At 37.5% G+C, this 20,833-nt stretch overlaps 1 protein-coding gene across 2 annotated transcripts in view; it reads left to right on the top strand.

The window, feature by feature from the left end:
- mybpc1 (myosin binding protein C1) overlaps window positions 1-20,833 on the top strand; it is a 28,713-nt gene that overhangs the window by 2,052 nt on the left and 5,828 nt on the right. For both annotated transcript variants that reach the window (XM_079454211.1, XM_079454212.1), the window contains exons 2-19: window positions 11,023-11,133; window positions 11,289-11,437; window positions 11,693-11,810; window positions 11,886-11,934; window positions 12,745-12,801; window positions 15,009-15,172; window positions 15,326-15,458; window positions 16,571-16,695; window positions 16,939-17,044; window positions 17,130-17,296; window positions 17,447-17,612; window positions 17,782-17,888; window positions 18,041-18,177; window positions 18,291-18,450; window positions 18,526-18,630; window positions 19,010-19,198; window positions 20,375-20,509; window positions 20,612-20,779. In XM_079454211.1, the coding sequence (XP_079310337.1) occupies window positions 11,058-11,133; window positions 11,289-11,437; window positions 11,693-11,810; window positions 11,886-11,934; window positions 12,745-12,801; window positions 15,009-15,172; window positions 15,326-15,458; window positions 16,571-16,695; window positions 16,939-17,044; window positions 17,130-17,296; window positions 17,447-17,612; window positions 17,782-17,888; window positions 18,041-18,177; window positions 18,291-18,450; window positions 18,526-18,630; window positions 19,010-19,198; window positions 20,375-20,509; window positions 20,612-20,779 (2,311 nt within the window). In that variant the 5' untranslated portion in view covers window positions 11,023-11,057. The remainder of the gene's footprint in view (window positions 1-11,022; window positions 11,134-11,288; window positions 11,438-11,692; window positions 11,811-11,885; window positions 11,935-12,744; window positions 12,802-15,008; window positions 15,173-15,325; window positions 15,459-16,570; window positions 16,696-16,938; window positions 17,045-17,129; window positions 17,297-17,446; window positions 17,613-17,781; window positions 17,889-18,040; window positions 18,178-18,290; window positions 18,451-18,525; window positions 18,631-19,009; window positions 19,199-20,374; window positions 20,510-20,611; window positions 20,780-20,833) is intronic.

The following is a 20,833-nucleotide window of genomic DNA, read 5'->3' as shown; positions in this document are numbered from 1 at the left end:
GCTTCTACGTGGTTACTGTTAAAGCTTAAAAAAAGGAACAGTAAATTCAATCAATCCTAATATTGATTTTGGCTGATTTTTCTGGCAGATTATTAGACTTTGTGACAGTGTCTGTAAAAATGATCGTTCTCATAAATTTGAGGCAACAGCTGATGGGGGAGAGGAGGTTGGGGTTGCCGTGGAGCGCCGACTCCAAGCTTTAAAAGGCAAGATGAGGGATGAATAGGACTAGACCCCCGGGGAACTGAATTCCAGACCCCGGGAATAGTTCAGAATGAGCAGACTTTTAATCCCCATTCCTCTCACTCGCCCGCTCTCTCTATTCCTTCTATCTTTCATCTAGTGACTATATGACCGTATCATGCTGAGAATCTTGAGCTCCTGTTTGCTTGAACTTTGATCTCTGTGATAAATAATATCAAACGATAGGGGATATAACCCAATGCTGCATATGACCGCAACACAAATAGCATCTCTGAGGAAAACAACAATAGAAAAAACATAACAAACCTATATATATCTTGGTTAGGGAAAGGTGGCCTTTGACTAGAGATAAGGTTAAGGGTGAAGGAAACCCCATGTCTTATTCTACAGTCGGATGGAGGGTGCATATCACTCTCTCTAGCTTTCATCGGTCAAAGACAGTGTCAATTTCTCATGTCAGAGCCTTTCCTCATAAATCAAGTCACAGACAAACAACACATTCAAGCTGTGATCTGCTCCGTCATTCTATGGAGCCATGTTGTAAAACCAACCCTCTTAACCTTAAAGGGATAGTTCATCCAAAAATGAAAAATCTGTCATCATTTACTCACCCTCAGGTTGTTTCAAGCCTGTATACATTTCTTTGTTCCAATGAACACAGAGAAAGAGATTTGGAAGAACGTTAGCAACTTTCAGTTCTGGGACATCATCCACTACCATAGCCGGAAATATTTTTTTATTTTTTTGTTCTGTTGAACACATAATGAGATATTTTGAAGAATGTAGGAAAACAAAGAGTTCTCGGGCACCTTTGACTACCATTGTATTCCTTCTACTATTGTAGTCAATGATGTCCTGGAACTGAAAATGACTAACATTCTTCCAAAGATCTTTCTCTGTGTTCATCGGAACAAAGTCATTAATACAGGTATGAAATTACATAAGGAGTAAATGATGACAGAAAGAGTGTAAACATCGCACTTTGTTTCATACAATGACTTACATCATACAGGTTTAGAACGTCATGACAGTGAGAAAATGATAACAGCCCATAACATCATTTTTGGGAGTACAATCCCTTTAAACGGCAACTGTGTCAGTGTACTTTTAGTCAGCACTGACTATTACACATCAGTCACTGTAGATTAGCTTGGTAGACAATTGCACGTATTCACAAATGCTCTAATGAGGTTTGAATTAAGGGGTATAATTTTATTGGCGGGGGCAGTTGAAACCGTTTGTCTGTGCGGCGACAACATGAGCCCGTCTGTCCTCACTGCAGAAGTAGAGACAGCTGAACATACCTGCGTACTGCTGTGCTGTGGTGGGAGAGTAAAACAATACCTTGCAGAATTGTTGTTATTGCTGGATGAGATCGGGGATCTCGCAATGGGCCAAATGCCATGCCAGCCAGCTCAACTGTCACATAAACGGCTCTTTAATGGGTGGAAGGATCCACGTCATTTCCAAATCTGAGCTGAGGTGTCCACCAGCGTGACCTGGCGGTGGCGTCATGCTTAGGGAATAAAAATAGAGAGAGAGACAGAGAGAAAACGAAAGGTTTAGTGCTTTCAAAGACTCATTTGAATCCTAATGTATCAGTTCATGTAGTATTGACAATATTAACATCAGTTGAGAAGTCTGTGAGTTTGACTTCCCTTTTATTGTATCTTATCAAATAGCTATTCAAATACAATAAAATGTATAAAATATTTTTTGCATTGAGAAAATGATCCACCTTGTCAGCCTGAACATTAATGAGATGCTTGAACAACCCAGTAATAGTCTTATGCAGAAAATACCCACAAGTATCACAATGTGATGGAATTTTGGTTAACATTACATTACACAAAAACAACATGCATACACGTGTTTCAACCCAGGGTTGAATTAACCTTAAACCTTTCCAACCAGTGGGTTAAATTAACAGAGGTTGTCTATTTTATGATAATTGATAAGTGGGGTGTATTACCTGTGGGTGTTTTAAAATCTTTCCTATTGCCATGTATCTATTATATGGATGCTAAACACTATATAATAAAGGCAAAAACGAGAGATTGCTTGACAGACGCGGCAAAGCAAACGAGGGAGCAAAGAGGTCAGAGATGATGATGTTTTTGAGCGAAGAGCTCAGGTGTTAATGCTGGCCCTGTAACAGAGAAAGCTCCTGACAGCAGGGGGCAGGAATGAAGCCGTTTCACAGAACTCCCTTTGTGTTCTGTTCGGCATGGCCTGGCATCATCACAGAATTCACAAGAGCCCATGCCAAGTTACCAGGGGTGGGTGACAGAGACAAAGCAGTTGACATTTATATCGTGCAATAATCCAGAGGTTGTTCTTTCATAGTTCGTATTTAAAGGGATAGTTTAACCCAAAAGGAAAATTCTGTCATCATTTACTTACCATTACGTTGTTCCAAATCTGTATACATTTCTTTTTTCTGTTGAACACAAAATAAGAAATTCTGAAGAATATGGGAACGAAACAGTTCTGGGGGTATATTGACTACCATAATAGTTTTCTTTCCTGTTCTTCCTGCTATCTTTCGTTGTGTTTAGCAGAAGAAAGAAATGAATAAATGTGTACATGATGATGACAGAATTAAATTTTTTGGCCGAACTATCCCTTTAAAGTGTGTGTTTGTACGTTGAAAAGAAACAAATTTTCCTATTTCAACGTAATACTCAGACATAAATATCTCTGTAAGCCAAGCCATTTGTAAGTTCGCTTCCCCAAAAAGTGCATGTTACTGTACACTGTTTGTTTAAACATCTGACCAGCCTGGCACGGCGATGTGAGTTTGATGCAGAGCTGTTAGTTGGGTCAATAGAGGATGGGTCAACATGTTCAGAATTGTTTTTGTCATAGTACAAAGATTTTGCTGAGATAATAGTAGCTCATCTGTAATACAAACCCCACTGTATTTCTTTCAACATTGAATAACTCCCAAAATCCCATGACTTAACTACATACATGACATTTAATAATGAAATACACGTTTTGTCTGTATTTTTAAAGGTGGGATTTTCATAAACGTTTGAATTCAGCATTGATATCGTTTGCACTGACTCAAGATCACATGAAAGAAATAAAGCTCTGTCCTCTGAAAAGAGTCAGGTGCCCGTCACGTGTCAATGTTTGTAATCTATAAATAAAACAGAGGGTTTGTTTTAGAGCTATCATACCAGATGTATGAACTCATTGATTACTTTAGGTCTCAAGTCTTCTAATCATATTAGGCTCTCTAAGAACACTTTCATGGTTCTATGCTGAGTTTACTGTAATGTTGAGTCAACATGTGCCCCTTAAAACTGTTACGCTTGCTGTATGTGTCTATATTTACTGTATGCATATCAACTAACACAGTTCTGACTCGGTTTTGAAACAGAATGCTTTATAGTCGAACACTCTTTATACATGTGACACTTAAATTACCCTTGGATTCTTTAATAATAGTAAATTTGTATTGATAAAGCTATTAAACAACAACATATCTGATCAACACTTATCAAGCAAAACATTTCAAAGAAAATATCATTTTGAGGACGTTTTATGTGGATAACACATACATTTCCATGTAAGGAAATTATTTTATACCTCCACAAAACAATCATGACTTGAGACAAGCTGATTAAAGGCCAAAGCATTTTTTCTATGTAGTTTATGTGTCCAAATAATTTTTGAGGCCACTGTAAAGCGAATTCTGTAGCAGGAAAGTTTAAAGCTTCACTTTAAACACTTAGCAACGAAGTAGACTCACGATATGTTTTCATTCTTTCCCTGACAGATGACGGCCAACCTGAAGGTGAGTGGTGTAAAATCTTTGCCAGGTCTTTCTGAGCGAATGGGTGATGAATGTCCACGAAAGTTACAGTAGAGCTTATTGAATTGTAATATTTATTTATATTTATTACATTACAGTAACACACAGTGGTGTGATCAGTCAAAGTAAGAACTTTTGGTTTTGAAAATATTTGGGATGATGACATACAACATATACACCCTCCCCGAAGCCATTTTATCACCACAATAATAATCACTATCATTTTTTTGAGAGTCTCAATTTTTTCCCTCTATATTTACGTAGAACCTCATTTATGAAACACACCCAGACGTTTTATTTAATTTACGATCAATTAAAGCACACAGAAATGCATGGTTTCATAAATGAGGTCCATTCTGTATGTTTGTGTGAATGTGTAATGTGATGACATTTATATCATTGTATATAAATGAAACGTTGTATACTGTATGTGTCTGTGAGTGTATGGTCCTCTGTCATTCAGCAAATGTACACGTCTGTTTGTGCTGCTTCGAGCTTTGAAAGAGGCATTTGCATTTTTCCGCTATGTCTGTCACACACATAGACAATTCAGCCCCTGCTGACGCCCCAATCGAGAACTCTGTTGAAATGATCCGAACAGGTAGGTCTTCTACCCTTTGCTTCCTGGTGTTCACCCACAGCAATCTTACCTCACATGTGTGAGAGTGCACTGTATTTAGTTTGTTCCACCAAAATGATCACTTTGTCCTCAATGTGACAGGTAAATACACTGTACATACATCAATGCACACAGTCACACAAGTATTGCACATGCGGACAGACACATGCATATACTTATATATTGTGCAAGGTTCAGCATGCAAGCACGCAAAGCATACAAGCACACGAACCAACAAACACGTTGCTTGCCCACTTCCTAACCCACACCTGAGCCCGTACTAATGCCTGATCTGTTTTGTGGAGGCAAGACTTTTTGAGTAAATACACATCTGTATATGAAGAGGTTTGATGTGAAGGTACAGTATATTGCGAAGAAGCAAAGTGTAACCACATATTACATATACATATTAGCCAGACATAATTGGATTTAGTGCATTTTAACTACAAAACTAAACTAGTATTTTTCACAGAAACATTTTTACAGTAGTGATATTTACAGTAAATCTAGACATGAAAACAAAGACTGCTTTCTGAATCTTTCATACTTTGCTTCTTTGGGAATTTATAGTGACAAAATCTGCTTTGGTGTCCAAAAGTATAAAACATACCTGATAATATTACCATACACTTGCCTTAAAAACTGAGAAAAATTAAGAGACTTTTCCAAATGGCAATTTAATCACCATTTCTAGATTGTGGTAATTCTATCCATAGTCTGTTGAATTTCAACAAAATAAAATTTTAGGAAGGACAAGACACATGAAAGCTGTGAAAAAATCGAGGTTATCACATAAAAAAGTACTTTTGAACGTTTCCTAACATGTGCAAATTGCTTGACAACTACACAAGTGAATATTGAACTTGTTTTCATTTCATTTCATTTTGACCTGTTTCTCCAGTATTCATTTTCTTCAAATAAATGCACAAAGAAACAATATTTCTATTTGAAATTTGTGAAAATAATTCAAGAGAAAATAAGTCTCTTTATTTATTCTGTGTCTGTAAATGCGAAAATGGTTATATCTACACCTCACTTATTTCTGTAATGCAATCATATGGCAAATCTAGTCACTATACATCTATATGAGTGTTTGGAATTTCTAGATGGCTTCGTGAAGTCTTACTGTTCTAGCCTGACTGTGTTTGCTACAGCGGCATCCAAAGACACAGAGGCTATAGTCACTATCACAGAACCAGTGGTTTCCGAGGCAACAGTGCCGATACCTACTGAGGTCCCTCAGCCACATCCAATAGTAATTGAGGTGACTGAAATAGAGACAATAGTGGGAGAGGTCACTGACCCGCAGCTAATAGTACCGCCTGTACAGAATGGCCAGAAGGAATCACAGCCAATAGTGGCTAACAATCCTGTCGAGGTGAGTGGGGTAAAGGAGAAGACCAGCACACCTCAACTGAATGGTGAGTATTGCGAAGGTCAATATCAAGTTATGAGTGTTGGGGAATCAGCAATGAAACTGTAGCTGGATTGGTTCAAAGCTACACTGTTAAAAGATGTTTTACTCCTCAAGTTGCATAAGATCTGGCTCATGATCACCTAAATTCAGCAACATCCATCCATTTACTAATCAATCACTTCATACTGATAGTGACCGTGCAAATACACGTGAGCATGTAGTGTGTGTTGTGTGAAGTAAAGTCCAGATCAAGTCAAAGTCCTTACGGAAGTCGGGGCACTTGGTGGCCATGTTTACAACGGCAGCTATTTCAGTCATAGCAGTCTTCTTGAATGGGGAAGACATACATTTCTGAAATGGCTGGCAAAAACACGGCTGGCAAAAATGTAATAGCATATATCTGACCAACAATTACACCTCACATCTAATATACCATAACTTTTCATTCTTAAGTTTAAAATGCACTAAAAAAACACATTTTATTAAAGATGTTTTACCCACTGCACATGTGCACATGTTGGCTCTGTGTAGAGCCCCGCCCCCGAGAATCATTGGTCTTTATCTATTGACAATTGCTTCTTTTTACTGGAGGGCGGGACTTCCTTTACTAGAGCTGCCATATTGAGCGTTACATTCCCTTCCTATTCATGGTAACGGCAGTGGCACATCACTTATATTTATTGACAATGTCCAAACAAGGGAGGAAAGTCTAGCTCAAGATGTTGTGTGTTTGCTTATGTGTCCATAACGCTCGAATTGATACTGAGTGGGACCTTAAATTAATGATATGGATGCTGACAAGTTACCTCTACAAGTGCATAAAAGGATGACGTTGAAAGTTGTATGTAAGTGTTCGGTATGGTGCGAGATGCGGGTATATTCACCATGCGCAAAATAATGCTCTTGAGTTTCACCAGCAAAAAAGTCATGCTTCCTTCCATCCACGTGTGTTCCTTCCTGACCTGGCAGGCAATAAGATAAGCATGTGGTGCAATAAACATAGTGCTTCTGTCTTGCAAAACACACAGACTTGCTTATCTCACAACCACATCCAGAAATAGTTCACCAAAACAATTTGTTTTCATAACTTGCTCTGTTGTTTCATATCTGTATGACTTTCCACGGAACACAAAGGAAAGCAATTTTTGTCTCGGCCCCCATTCACTTTTGTTGCATTTTGTTCCACACAATGAAAGTGAATGATGAACATGGGTAAATATGATATACTTTCTGGAACAACATAATGGAAAGTGCTGTAAATATTTTTGTGAACTATCTCTTTACATACCATACACACATTGACATAAAGAGACACTTAATGCCACATAGACTTCATATCACGCCTGACATAGTTTCACTTCAAAAACACCCACATTGCACTGAACCCCACCATGGTTTCCATTTTTTTTCACAATCGGGGTAGTGCTCCAATAAAATGTAGTCTTTAATGAATTGCGCATGTTGTGTTGATTTAAGCTGGAAATGGAGCTCAGTGATAGGAGGGTGTAAGTGTCAATCACACCTTTATTTCAGATAAAGATGATGATGTCACCACCAGAACCCCATCACCTCCACCTCCAGCAGGTTGGTAACCATGATGTCCTCATCAACATATCGTTCTTTCACTAATTTTGATGCCACAGAAAAAAATCTAAATCAGGAACATAGCACAGAATGAATTACAAAGGGTTTTAGAAAAGGCTTTTCGAAATATAGATTTTTTTTTTACTGAGGCTACCACAAGGTAACGTGTGTTTAATCATTGTTGTACATAAACATGCAGCCTGATTCCTACAAGCATTCAAACCCTTTATATCTCTATAATACAAAATTATACCCATATAAGGGAAAAGATGCTGAAGACATCGTATGTGTATAGATAAATGTATACACATAAACCATGTTTGTACTCATATGCTTAATACCTGTATATAATATAAAATATGTATATGTGTTTTAACTATTTTTGTTGTCACATATCTGTTATGTTTAAAACATGTTTATATTGTCTGTCACACTTATCAATGGCAAACAGTGTAGGACTTTATCTGAAAACAAAAGTTCGTCACACATCGCCAAACGGTCCTACCCTCGGAAAAACCCACACTGATGAATCATATTTTGTTTTCTTTCACAGAGGATGGCAACATACCCAAGAAACTTTCTATTGACCTTCCTAGTAAGAGTCTTTTACTATTTAATGCCTGATGGTATTTAAAGAGTAAACCCTGTATGACTGCCTATTCAAAGACATGTTTATTTTTAGATTATGTGTGAATTCAATTATTGCAATGAGCAAAAGTTCAGGAGCAATGAGGTTATTGACAGTAGATTGAAAGAGGAGCATTTACAGTACATTTAATGTTCAACACATACAATACAGTTTAAAAGTTTAGGGTCATTCTAGGGAAATGTTTCTCTTAAAAGGGTTATATGACGCAGTCAAAAAGAATATTTTCGTTTGTTTTAGATGTCATGCAATGTGTATTCATGATTTAAGGTTTAGAACGCTGTATTTTTCATTGCACCGCCTCTCTGAAAAGCGTGGTGTGCTATGATTGGCCAGTTAACCAGTGCCTAGTGATTGGTCGAGTACTGCAAGTGTGTGACATAAATATAACACCTCTTACCATATTTGGAACCTCAGGTTCCAAAGCAATTATACTGACAGGTACGCCCAGCTTACTTGCGGATACATTCGGGCGGTCTTAGTGTCATGATTGTGGATGAAGAACCCAATTGCAGGCAGCGTTGGTGAAGGGGTTAACACACAGACTTTAATAAACAAGAACAAAAACACCCTCGATGGGGGAAAACACCAACAAAACTAAGATACAAAATTGAAACCAAATACTTCCCACAAGGGGGGCAAACATAAACAACTAGGAATAACAATTAACGACCTAGGGTATCTACATACAAAGACCAAGAACATGACCATGACCGGGGAACATGGCAGGAGACAAGTACAACGAACGAGCACAAGACAATAGACATGAGGGCATCTTATAGGAAAACTAACAAAGGAGATAACAATGGGCAGGTGTGGGTAGTGAAACACTCAGGGAAGGTTAACGAGACAGAAGGGCGGGAAACACTGACGAGACACGAGAAAGCACATGGCAAGTCAGAATCAAAACAAAGCCATGTGCTTTCTCACACAAAACCTAAGGCTATGCCATGACTCCGCTGTAAGATCAAGAATAAACATGACATGATAGCGGAATCATGACACTTAGTCAAATCATACCGCTATATATTTTTGTGGGGCAACACGAGGCGTTTCAGGCAGATCAGGGTGAGCTTTCGCTTTTAGATAGAATGCATATTTTGTTCCGACAGTGTTTTTTGCAAATTTACGTGTGTCTAAACCATGCATGGGCAACCTATAACACACCAAAGACACAGAAAAACACGTATTCGCGCCATTTGACCCCTTTAAAAGCGGTTTGATCTGAGAACACACACTCAAAAAGAAATCCGTAAAAATAAGGCACAATATAACATGAACGGAAATGTCCGTAAAAAATAAAGGAAAATGTTTTTATATAAATTTTATTTAACAGTGCATGCAATTTCTAAAATTAGTGTTGCAGATGAACATTTAACTGTGTCAAACATATTAGAATGTTTCATCACAAAACTAGCATTTTATTTAATAAAAAATGTTTTTTAAATGTATTACTTACAAAAAAAAGTGGCCATTTAGAGCAAAGTACAGATGGAAACTCCATCAAAATTGTTTAAAAAGCTTCCCAAAAAGCAACACAAGAAGTTAGCTTACAAAATACTATTTTGCTTGAATATTTCTACCAAACCTAAGCAAAGTGTGACGACACTGAAGACCCTGTTTATTAATTTTACTTTAGCCACAACAAAATTCAATTGATTTTTTCAGAGTTTTGGGAGGCAGCTCTTTATTTCCTCAAAAGACAATTAGGTACAATATGAAAGGTGTCAGAATTCTAGATTACAGCATTAACAATCTGTCACTGCTTACCCCTTGTGTTAACGTGTCATTGTGTGTTAAAGTGTGTTTAACTTAATGGAATTTACAGTAATATTACATATAATATGCTGTAAATGTATTTTTGTCTCTGTTTAGATGATAGCGACCCTAAGTCAACCAGGGGGAGAAAAGACTCAGGTAATTCATTAACCCCCTTCGAAGCTTTAACCGGTCATCAGAAAACAGTGGAAACACAGGCTGCGGCGAGGATGCATATCGCGAAGACCTAAACGTTTTGGTGCCTGTTTTCTCACAGTGGAAAGCCAAATGTAACTTGACAATATTTGCACATGAGGGTTCATTTGGCTAGAAGCGAAACACCATAATTGCGAATCCTTGGGAACGGTGTGGTTTTGGAAATGATCTGCTGTTTCGTACTCCATGGGAAAATAAATGGCACAGTTTGTATGTGTATTAATAGACTAGGAATTTTAACTAATCATTGACCATTGACTAAAACATCGGTGAAAACTCAATGAGCAATTAAAACTAGTTCCTACAGAAACGGGGTTTACATTGTATATTGTACACATGTTAACTAAAATTTATTTTTTCCCTTTTTAAGGTCAATGTTGTTAAATGTCGATGCTTTCCATGTTGCTAAATGCTTTGTGGCATCAGTGTGTGACAGTGATGTCTTTGTGTGTATGTGGAGTACTTCTGTTAAAGAGTATGTCTGGCTGCATGTGTATAAGTCTGAACAACTGGGTGCGTGAAAAAGGGATGACAATAAAATACTTGGTAACACTTTATAAAAACTTTCATTAAGATGTTTGTATCAAACTTTATGCTTATCAGATCTGATCAGAATCTTGTAAACTTCAATACCTGTTTTTATTAATGATTTGTTAAGTATTATAGAACGATTGCATATTTTGTCGATGAAAGTTGCTATAAAGTTGCCAAGAATGTAAAAGGTATTTAAAGTTATGTTTCTCCTGATTGGCCAGTGTGGTCTCTGGGGGATGGACAGCACCCTGAGGATATGGACAAGCAGGTTGACAGCCCGCCCCTCTCAACTTTGTTGATTGAAAAGCCGCAGGGTGGCTCCATCACTGTAGGTCAGTATGCAGCTAATTCCAAAGTTTACAAGTATTGAATTCATACACATTTAGTATGTGTTGTATGTTTGATGAAACAGTTTCTGAACTGTTTAAGAATTCCTATTTCACATATGGTATGTAGCTCCAAACAAATGTTTTATATGTTTAAATAGGTGGAGATATTTCCTTCATTGCTAAGGTGGAGGCGAAAGATTTGCTTCGTAAGCCAACCGTCAAATGGTTCAAGGGCAAATGGATGGATCTGGCTAGCAAGACTGGGAAGCATCTACAGCTAAAAGAATCTTTTGATCGCATAACAAAGGTGACGTCCTACGAAACACTTTTAACGCTTTCATAACCATCAGACCATTTTGCAAGAGGTAAACAACACTTGGCCAGAAGCACTTCCTGTTTTACAACCAACGGAATATTTACAACTGAATCAAAATGTCAAACGAACATCTTTAAGACCTAATTATATATGTGAAATAAAACTAAACTAAACAACTGAAACAGGAAGTGCTTTTGGAGTGTTGTTAAGATCTTGCAAAATGGTCCATTCTATTCTTTTCCATAGGTACACACGTTTGAGATGCACATCATCAAGGCAAAGGAGAATTACGCAGGAAATTACCGATGCGAGGTCAACTACAAAGACAAATTTGATAGCTGCTCTTTTGACCTGGAGGTCAAAGGTGTGTTCTCTATTTGAACATTTCTATAATATCTATTGTGGTTTCCTACATATTTTTTCATATTTCTTTTTTTAGAAATCCCAGAGTCTCAGAACATTGATATCCGCTCAGCATTCAAAAGAAGGTAAAGACCATCTGGTGGGACCATCTTCTGCAGCGAAAACGTTTTTAACAAGAAAATCAACTAAACAAATGGTCTTTGTTAAGATTAAGCATTTTGTCTAAAATTACGAAGCAATATAAGTTACCATAGCAAATATGAATTGAGAACCACCACTAGTGTTTAAAAAAATCACATGCATTTTATTTAGTATTAAATAAGCAAATCGTAAAGCATTCACTGCTAGGTTAAATGTTGATAATGTCATATAATCTACTCTCTGAATGTTTTTTCAATTTAACAGGACTTTTCCAGTAATCCTAAACAAACCAGCATATAGACATGGTTTGATAAAGGGCAGGATTACCAGAAAGTTCTCAGTAATTCCTTTAGCGAAAGATGATTACCAGCAAAATCAGTCCTTCAACCAAACAACAACCCAATCAAACTAAGCCAAACTAAGCCAAACCAATGTGTTGGATTGTTCAAAGGCCAACGCTTGCACTGGAAACCCAGACAATGTGTCAGAAATCAACGCAACCTATCCAAGCTCATACTGCTCTTCCAAAACACCTGCACAGCAGCATTGGGAGAATCAGTCATGAGACCATTAAGATCATTCTTGGTAGCTTGTGCACAAATCAGTTCGCCCAATGCCAGTGCTCATGTGCTCTTGGCCGCAAAGCGAAAGTTATTTTGTGTACACCTCAATCATGCATTAAACCACAGCTAATGCACGGATTGCAGGCTCTTGCGTTGTTCTAGCATTGTTTGATTTTTGTGTTTGTAAAACTTTCTGATTTCATTCCATTAATCTCCTCTTGTTAACAACAGCAGTGAAGGCCAAGAGGATGCAGGCGAGCTTGACTTTAGTGGGCTTCTCAAACATAGGTGAGAACTCCAGTCTGGCCCTGAGGGCTATCATTCTTCTTCTTCTTCTTCTTTTTTTTGCATTTTGTCTTTTTTGGCAGGGGTATTTGCGCTCTTGTTCAAATCCAACAGTATATTTTCACACTCTTTACATAAACGATTTCTTCATACCCATTGTGACATCACACACAAGTCTTGATACCACTCCACCAACATTGAGAAATCGTGTCACGTCATCAGTGTATACATTATGTCTATACAGTACATATACAGTATGTACAGTACATGTCAAATATCGAGACCAAGAATGTATTCAGAACAACCCATTATAAAACACTAATGCAATTACATTACATATGCCAGATTATCAATAAAGCAGTAGTTCACCTTCAAAAGATTTATTCTGTCATCATTTTCTTATCCGCAGAACAGAAAAGAACATGTTTTGAAGAATGTTCAAAATATCTTCTTTTGGGTTCTGCAGAAGAAAGGAAGTCATACAGGTTCGAAATGACAAGAGGTCGTGTAAATGATGACAGAATTTTCATTTAGTAAGTGAACTTCTCCTTTCACAGAGTAATTAAAAATACATCAATTCCATCAAACGCATTTTGTTGCCGACACCACCTTCATTTTTGGTTTTGCCTCTGGGAACATCTTTTTGTCTTGGGTTTTGCTATCACATTTGCCTGTCAGGTAAATACTGCACAGGCGAAGCCCTGCATAAGAGAAAGCGGTTCGAAAATCATTTTGGCTTGTCTTTTTCTCTTCCCCACACATTCAGAAACAACAGGTTAGTACCGTAGGTAGTTAAAGCATTAGACCTTGTCGAGCGGTGAGTATTTTAATCCTTTAGCTTCCCAAGCATGACCTGTATAGGAGCTGTACTGTACGATCAAGAGTGTTGGCCTATAGTAGTACGGTAACACTTTATTTAAACAGCGTTCATAAAGGATCAGCAATGCTCAGAAATGATGGAAATGACCCTTTTAAGTCTCATCGAAAAGGGAATTATTGTCCGATCATTCACGAGATGTTGTTGGATCACTTCGACATGAAGCTGTAAATAGTGTTATGGCTACTTTTTTTATACTCAATGAAACAAACTGCAACTGGCAATGTGTCCTTAATACTTGACTGAAAGACAAAACTACAAACACACATTAAAATATGAAAATAATAATGTACTTCCGGACATTTTGGGAAATGTCTGTGTAAAAACGGGGCTGGTTGACAAAAGCTGATGATTATTGATGAACTAATTTAACAGTCTCACACCCTGATCATTTTTAACCAATGTGTGTTAACAATTCTATTCTCTCCTAATAAACCCTGTCCGTGACCTGTAATAATAACAACCCTAATACAATAGAAACAACTTTTTTACCATGTGTTTAGATAGGACTCCTGCAAAGAGATGTGAACACTTAGCACCAGAGTGAATGGTTATAGTTTTCCCTTCCTGTTTTTCTAATAGAACACTACATCACATTCGTCCTTAGCATTTAGTGATGTTAATCATAAACCCTGATTTCCTTGATAACCTTTATATAATGTCACCGCACACCTCCTCCCCTCGACAAAACCATTTTCAGTCATACTGGAAGTGAAATGTAAAATGATGAAGCTTCTCACTAAATTTCAAGAGCGCATTAAGATATAAAGCTTTTATATTAATAACAACTATGCAGTTATAATAAGGCTGTCAATTTAATGCATTCAATATTGCATGCTAAAAATAATAAATATTACAAATATTTTATATTAAGATCAATAAAACAAATTCTGTATATATGTCTACTCGATGCTTTTGTCTTTCACAATAATGTAATTTTTTTATTATATATTTGTGCAATGAATAGTGATAGTTTAATAAATCCACACATTTTATCTGATTTGTTCAGTATTTGTTATCGATTGACGGCCCTCATTATAACAAGTCTTTTTGTCTCCAACAATCCATTATTCCATAAACAGTCGATCCCTTTCACCCTGTAAAAAATCCTGTAACATCTCACCAGTGACATACAGATACAGATTCCGCCCATCTCTTTGTGTGACATGTCCTGAGGAACGCCAAAAAGATCAATTAAACTAATGGTGACTTAAGGTCTCCATCGCCATATGTAAGCCTGCAAACACATAGGAGACTGGTTCCTCATTACATGTTGAGTAAACTTCACCGATGACCTCTGACCTCATGCTATGTCACTGCTTTGTGGCATCAGGGAAGTCAAGCTAGAGGAAACTCCGGAGGTTGACGTGTGGGAGATTTTGAAAAACGCCCGACCAGATCAATATGAGAAGATTGCGTTTGAGTACGGCATCACTGATCTCAGAGGCCTGCTGAAACGGCTCAAGAAAACCAAGAAGGAGGAGAAAAAGAGTGAAGGTGCTTACTTAAAGTCATCGTCACATAATGCCTCGGTCTTTCATTCACTATTATTGTCATTATTTACAAAAGCAATTTCCAAAAGAATTGTGCAGCTTATGACATCCATTCTTCCATATTTTGTCTTACAAAATATCTGCATTAACTTTGTAGCATTTGCCAAGAGATTAGAACCTGCATATCAGGCGGACAAAGGTGGAAAGATCCGGTTAGTGGTGGACCTTGCCGACCCGACTGTGGAGTTAAAATGGTACAAGAATGGCCAGGAGATCCGCCCTACGCCAAAGTATGTCACTCTATTCCTATGTGATTTTTTTTAGATGTGCATTCTCACACATGCACACACTTTATCTGTTCTTCGTTTGTTGGCAAAAGTTTGTTTACGGCAAACAAATTTTTTTGCACATGAAAGACACAAGTGAATCCTCATTATTTCATGTCCGGCCAACGCGTAACGGTTCTTTGAATTTCTTTCCGGAAATTTTTTAAAGAAAGTTACTCGTCTGAAGGCAAATGCAAAGCTCTTGAGCTACATTTGAAGTTGTGTAGTGTTCAACGAGTAAATAACAACAGGTCTATCTCTAGAGGAAAAAGCACTACCACCCTCACAGGACTTTAATAGCAACAGCTGCTTCTCTGAATATTCTGTATTTGTCTTACACGGTGAACAAATGTATAATTAGTCAGTTGTTAAAACACAATACAAAGCACTCTGCACGTAAAGTTTTTTTTAACATATTTTGAATGAATTTAAATTAATAAATACATAATATTATAGAAATAATTTTGAGTTTAGTCGAAACTAAGGCAGCTTTTTAAACATCAATTGTTCAGAGCAACCAAATTAAAGCCATTTGGGTGGTTGCAGTTTTCTGGTTGCTTATCCTCAATAATGCATATTCCACAATTCCCCGTTTATCAGAAGAGTCTCTCTCCCCCTCTCTCTCTCTCCCAGTTCAAACACTAATAGCTCTTCCAGTTCCTGTTTGATCTAGGCATGATGTCTGTGTATTCTTTCTGTCTGTTATGCAATGGTACCATAACTTCCACCTCCACCATCTCCATCCTGTGTTCCGGCTCTGTTGTGGTTCTTCTGTTCACCATAAAGTAACAGGAAGTAAGTGTGTCAAACGCTAGGACTGTGAGTCTATATTTATGAAAAATCTACAAAGATGTTTGAGATAAACTTTTTGTGTTTGTGATGCAAAGCAGATTTATGCAGGCTGATATTTGATGTGGTAAGAAAATGGTAAAAAAAAAACTAAACCTAAAGATTTTTTTTCACAGCTGGCTTTCAGTTTTGTCAGTACGCTTTATATCAGTACTTTGCTTGTTAGTAAGGAATGTTATGTTAAACAGTCTCTGGTATCTTAATTCAATAATAAATTCATTGCGCAGGTATATCTTTGAGCACAAAGGCACCCAGAGGATAATGGTTATTAATAACTGTCAGATGAACGACGACGCCGCATATTCAGTCGTGGCAGGGGATGAGAAATGCACTTCTGAGCTTTTTGTGAAAGGTATACAGCCAATCTCTGCAAAAACACAGTTAGATTGACAAACCCTTTTTAATGGCAAATAAGCTTTAGTTATGTCACTAAAGAATCACGATGCTAGTCTGGTGATAGGAGGAGGACACACATATTTTAAAAAGCATGTACGTGCCATGAAAACATTTACTATGGGTACATTATACAAAGTAAGAAAAATGAAGGATAAATCCCTTTAGATGTAACTCTGGTCTCCTTCTGGTCCTCCTGCAGAATTGCCGGTGAACATATTGAAGGAATTGGAGCCTGTGAAAACCACAGTGAACGAGAGAATTGAACTGGAGTGTGAGGTCTCAGAGGAAGGGGCGAAAATAAAATGGTATTTTCATGAATGTTAGAGGTTGTGGCTTTTTTTACAAAGCAAGATACTGAAGCGTTCACATTTTTATGCCTGTCTGATGCAGGATGAAAAATGGGGTGGAGGTCCCCACAGGGGTACGATCACGCTACCGTGTAAAATCTGAGGGAACAAAGCACTGGCTGATCATCGATGATGCTTCCAGGGATGACACTGGCACATACTCTCTGATGGCCACTGGGGGCACCACTCAGGCCCACGTCCAAGTTGACTGTATGAAAATATTTGTTCATGTAGCGAAGGGGGAGAAAAAGAGCTATAGTCATATACTTTTCTAATCAAACTTTTATTCTAGTTTCTTAATATTATTTCCTTTCCTCTTTTTTCCTTGTTTTTGTTGCTTTTTGCTATTTGTTGAAACAGTGAAGCCTCTAAAGATTTTGCATGATCTACAAGACATGACCGTGTTGTTGGGTCAGCCTCTTAATTTGAACTGTGAGATCTACCCTGGGAATGTTCCGGGCCGCTGGTACAGGAACGGTCAGCTGATCCAGCCTAATGACCACATCAACATTATGCACAAAGCCAAGTATGTAAACTGAGCCAGTGTACCGCTAAAACATCCCACCTGTTCATCTAATAATGGACTTTACAATTACGCCCGTCCGCACATCTCACTATATTGCATATAATATTATTTCATTATATACATACACAAATACACTGATCAAATTACTTTTTTTATTCAACCTTTGCAGGTATCACAGCCTTGGTGTCGATAGTTCATCTATTCATGATTCTGGTGACTACACCTTTGTTCCTGAGGGATACTCACAGACACTGTCTGCCAAAGTGCATATCATTGGTACCAGCAACAATCCGCTTTTCACTACAGCCTAGCTTAAAATAAAAATAATAGATTTATTCAAAATCTCAATATACTGTAATTAATATTCAATAATGCATATTAGCACTATGCTGAGTATTGAGTAAATGACTTTCTGATTCGTTCTGCAGATCCTCCCAGGGTGCATTTGGAGGCATTGAATGTACAGGACAACACTGTGACCATAGTAGCTGGAAACAAGCTCCGCTTGGAGATCCCCATCAGTGGAGAACCAGCACCCAGAGTAGTTTGGATGAAAGGAGAAAGGGTGAGTGGAGACGAAGAGTAGAAAAGCGATAGAGAAAAAGATCAGACTGTCCCAGTATGTGGGCAGCTTTTTACAATAGACGGCAGCTAAGCTAGGCTTATGTGCTGTTTTAGGTCATCCTCGATACAGGTAACAGAGTTCGTGCAGAGACATTCGCAGACAACACCTGCCTCACAATTGATATCACTGAAAGAGAAGACACTGGAAACTACAAGATCGTCCTTCAGAATGAGGCCGGAGAGGACACAGCCAGCATTAAAGTCAAAGTTGTGGGTAAGACAATTTCTCGATCTGCTTGTGTGGCATTTAGAGCCGTAAATGAAATCATCATTTGATTTTTTGATATAGACATCCCAGATCCCCCTGAGGCCCCATTGGTTTCTGATGTGGGTGGAGACTGGTGCACTATGACATGGGACCCCCCACACAATGATGGTGGTTCCCCCATCCTTGGTAAATCAATTGTATTAAATCTTATATTGCAAGTTAATAGCACTGGTTTATTTTTGTATAAAAAGAAAATGTAACGCTTTACTTAAAGCACATATGTAAAATGCATTATGAAAGTAGTTTGGATTATTGATCAGTTTTTCAATGATAAGATTCGTTATTTGTTCAGTATTAATTATGCCTTGTAATGCACCTTATAATGTCTCATGAACAATTGTAACTACAGTTTATACATTATAACGCGTATCGATTCATTGTTACACAGATTGTACATTTTTTATTTTGGTTATAATTCAACAACATTTAGGCCCGCAAAATTCAAAATAATATTCCATTGAATCAATATTCAGAGGTTGTTGACATCAATTTTATTATTTCTCAGGTTATTTCATTGAGCGAAAGAAGAAACAAAGCTCCCGGTGGATGAGGCTGAACTTTGACCTTTGCAAAGAAACAACCTTCGAGCCCAAAAAGATGATCGAGGGTGTGCCATACGAGGTGCGGATCTTCGCGGTGAACGCCATTGGTGTCTCCAAACCCAGTGAACCTTCCAAACCTTTCATTCCCCTGGGTGAGTTTATGAGCAGCTCGAGTACAGGAATCTATTATGTCATAATGGTGACTCTATTATGTAACATATCACGAGGTGATACAATTTAAGCATATCCCAGAAAGCGCAATAAAAATACACAGCCTGTCCATTCCCTGTCAGGTTGCTAAGTAACAGCTTGTAATGGGCTTGCACCAGAATCCAAAACATTTGGACTGTGACCTCCACAGGACAGTCTTAAGATTTAGAAGATACTGAGTCTGGGTTTATAACAGCTGCCAAATCATAGGGATCATAGGGAGTGTTATGAAATTAGGTGCCTCTCTGTCGGTTTGTGTGAATACATGCATTTATTAGAAATAAAACTCTTTCCATTCATGCACATAACTTTAAGTAATACTTCGAAATGTACCAGAATCATAAAAAAATTATGTTATTTATGGCAGCCGATGCAATAATGGTAATGTTTAAGCCAGTTTCAAATATGTATTGTTCAATAATTTAAACATATAAATCATGTCAATTATAATAATGTCAATAAATATAATTAATGTATATAACAAGGATTGGAAACAAAAATAGCATGCAGTCCACAACAAGCTAAATGTTAGAAACATATATACAGCCGCAGAAAAAAAATAAGAGACCATTTCAAATCATCATTTCTATATGTAGTGTGGTCCTTTCAGTCCAGTGTCTGTTGAATTTCAAGTCGAGGTTATCACATAAAAAATATATAAAAAATATTACTGTTATAAAAGTGAATATGATTTTCTTTGCAGTATTTAAGGTCTTATTTAAGAAGCGTGTTTTCTGTTATTTGGACCTGTTTCTCCAATTTTCATTTTCTCGTATACATTTTTTTATTTAAAAATGTGGGAAATTGTGTGTTTGATATATGTGATATATTAATGATGAGGGAGTTTTATCATTTCAATATTGCAAACGTTCAATAAACACAATTTAAAAAACTGAAAATGACGGGAAAACATGTCTACCTTCCATTTCAATGTTTTTACTTGATTTGTTATAACGATACTATAAATTGTAGTTGGAAAATGAATGAACTGAATCTAAACCGAATCATTTTTATCATTTTATCATTTTTATTCCCCACTGTATATTCTTACATGGTTGTGATAAAAGAACGCAAAGGATATTTGCTAAAACTTTTTCTAATTTCAAAATTCTCACTAGCTGTGACCAGTGAACCCACAATGCTAGTGGTGGATGATGTCACAGACAATACAGTGACCATGAAGTGGAGGCCTCCAGACACTATTGGTGCTGCAGGTCTTGATGGCTACAAAGTTGAATACTGCATTGAAGGAAGTAAGACTTATGAGAAACACTATGCTATGATATAAGGTATCTATATATGTTTATAGAGCCATTACAACGTGATCATGTGCTTTCATGTGGTTAATTTTACAGCTGACAAATGGATATTAGCTAATGAAGAGCTGACAGAAAAACTGAGGTACACTATAACCGGTCTGCCAGTGGAGGCCAAGATCCAAGTGCGTGTAAAAGCCATAAATGCTGCTGGGGCCAGTACACCCCGCACCACCCAACACTCTATTCTGGTGAAAGAGGTCATTGGTGAGGTCCCACTGTCATACATTTTATCATACATGATAAATCTTAAAATAGTCA

The sequence above is a fragment of the Barbatula barbatula genome (assembly GCF_947034865.1).
Source record: "Barbatula barbatula genome assembly, chromosome: 4".
Classification (NCBI taxonomy): domain Eukaryota; kingdom Metazoa; phylum Chordata; class Actinopteri; order Cypriniformes; family Nemacheilidae; genus Barbatula; species Barbatula barbatula.
The sequence above is the reverse complement of the archived record's forward strand: the minus strand, read 5'-3'. Positions and strand labels throughout refer to the sequence as shown.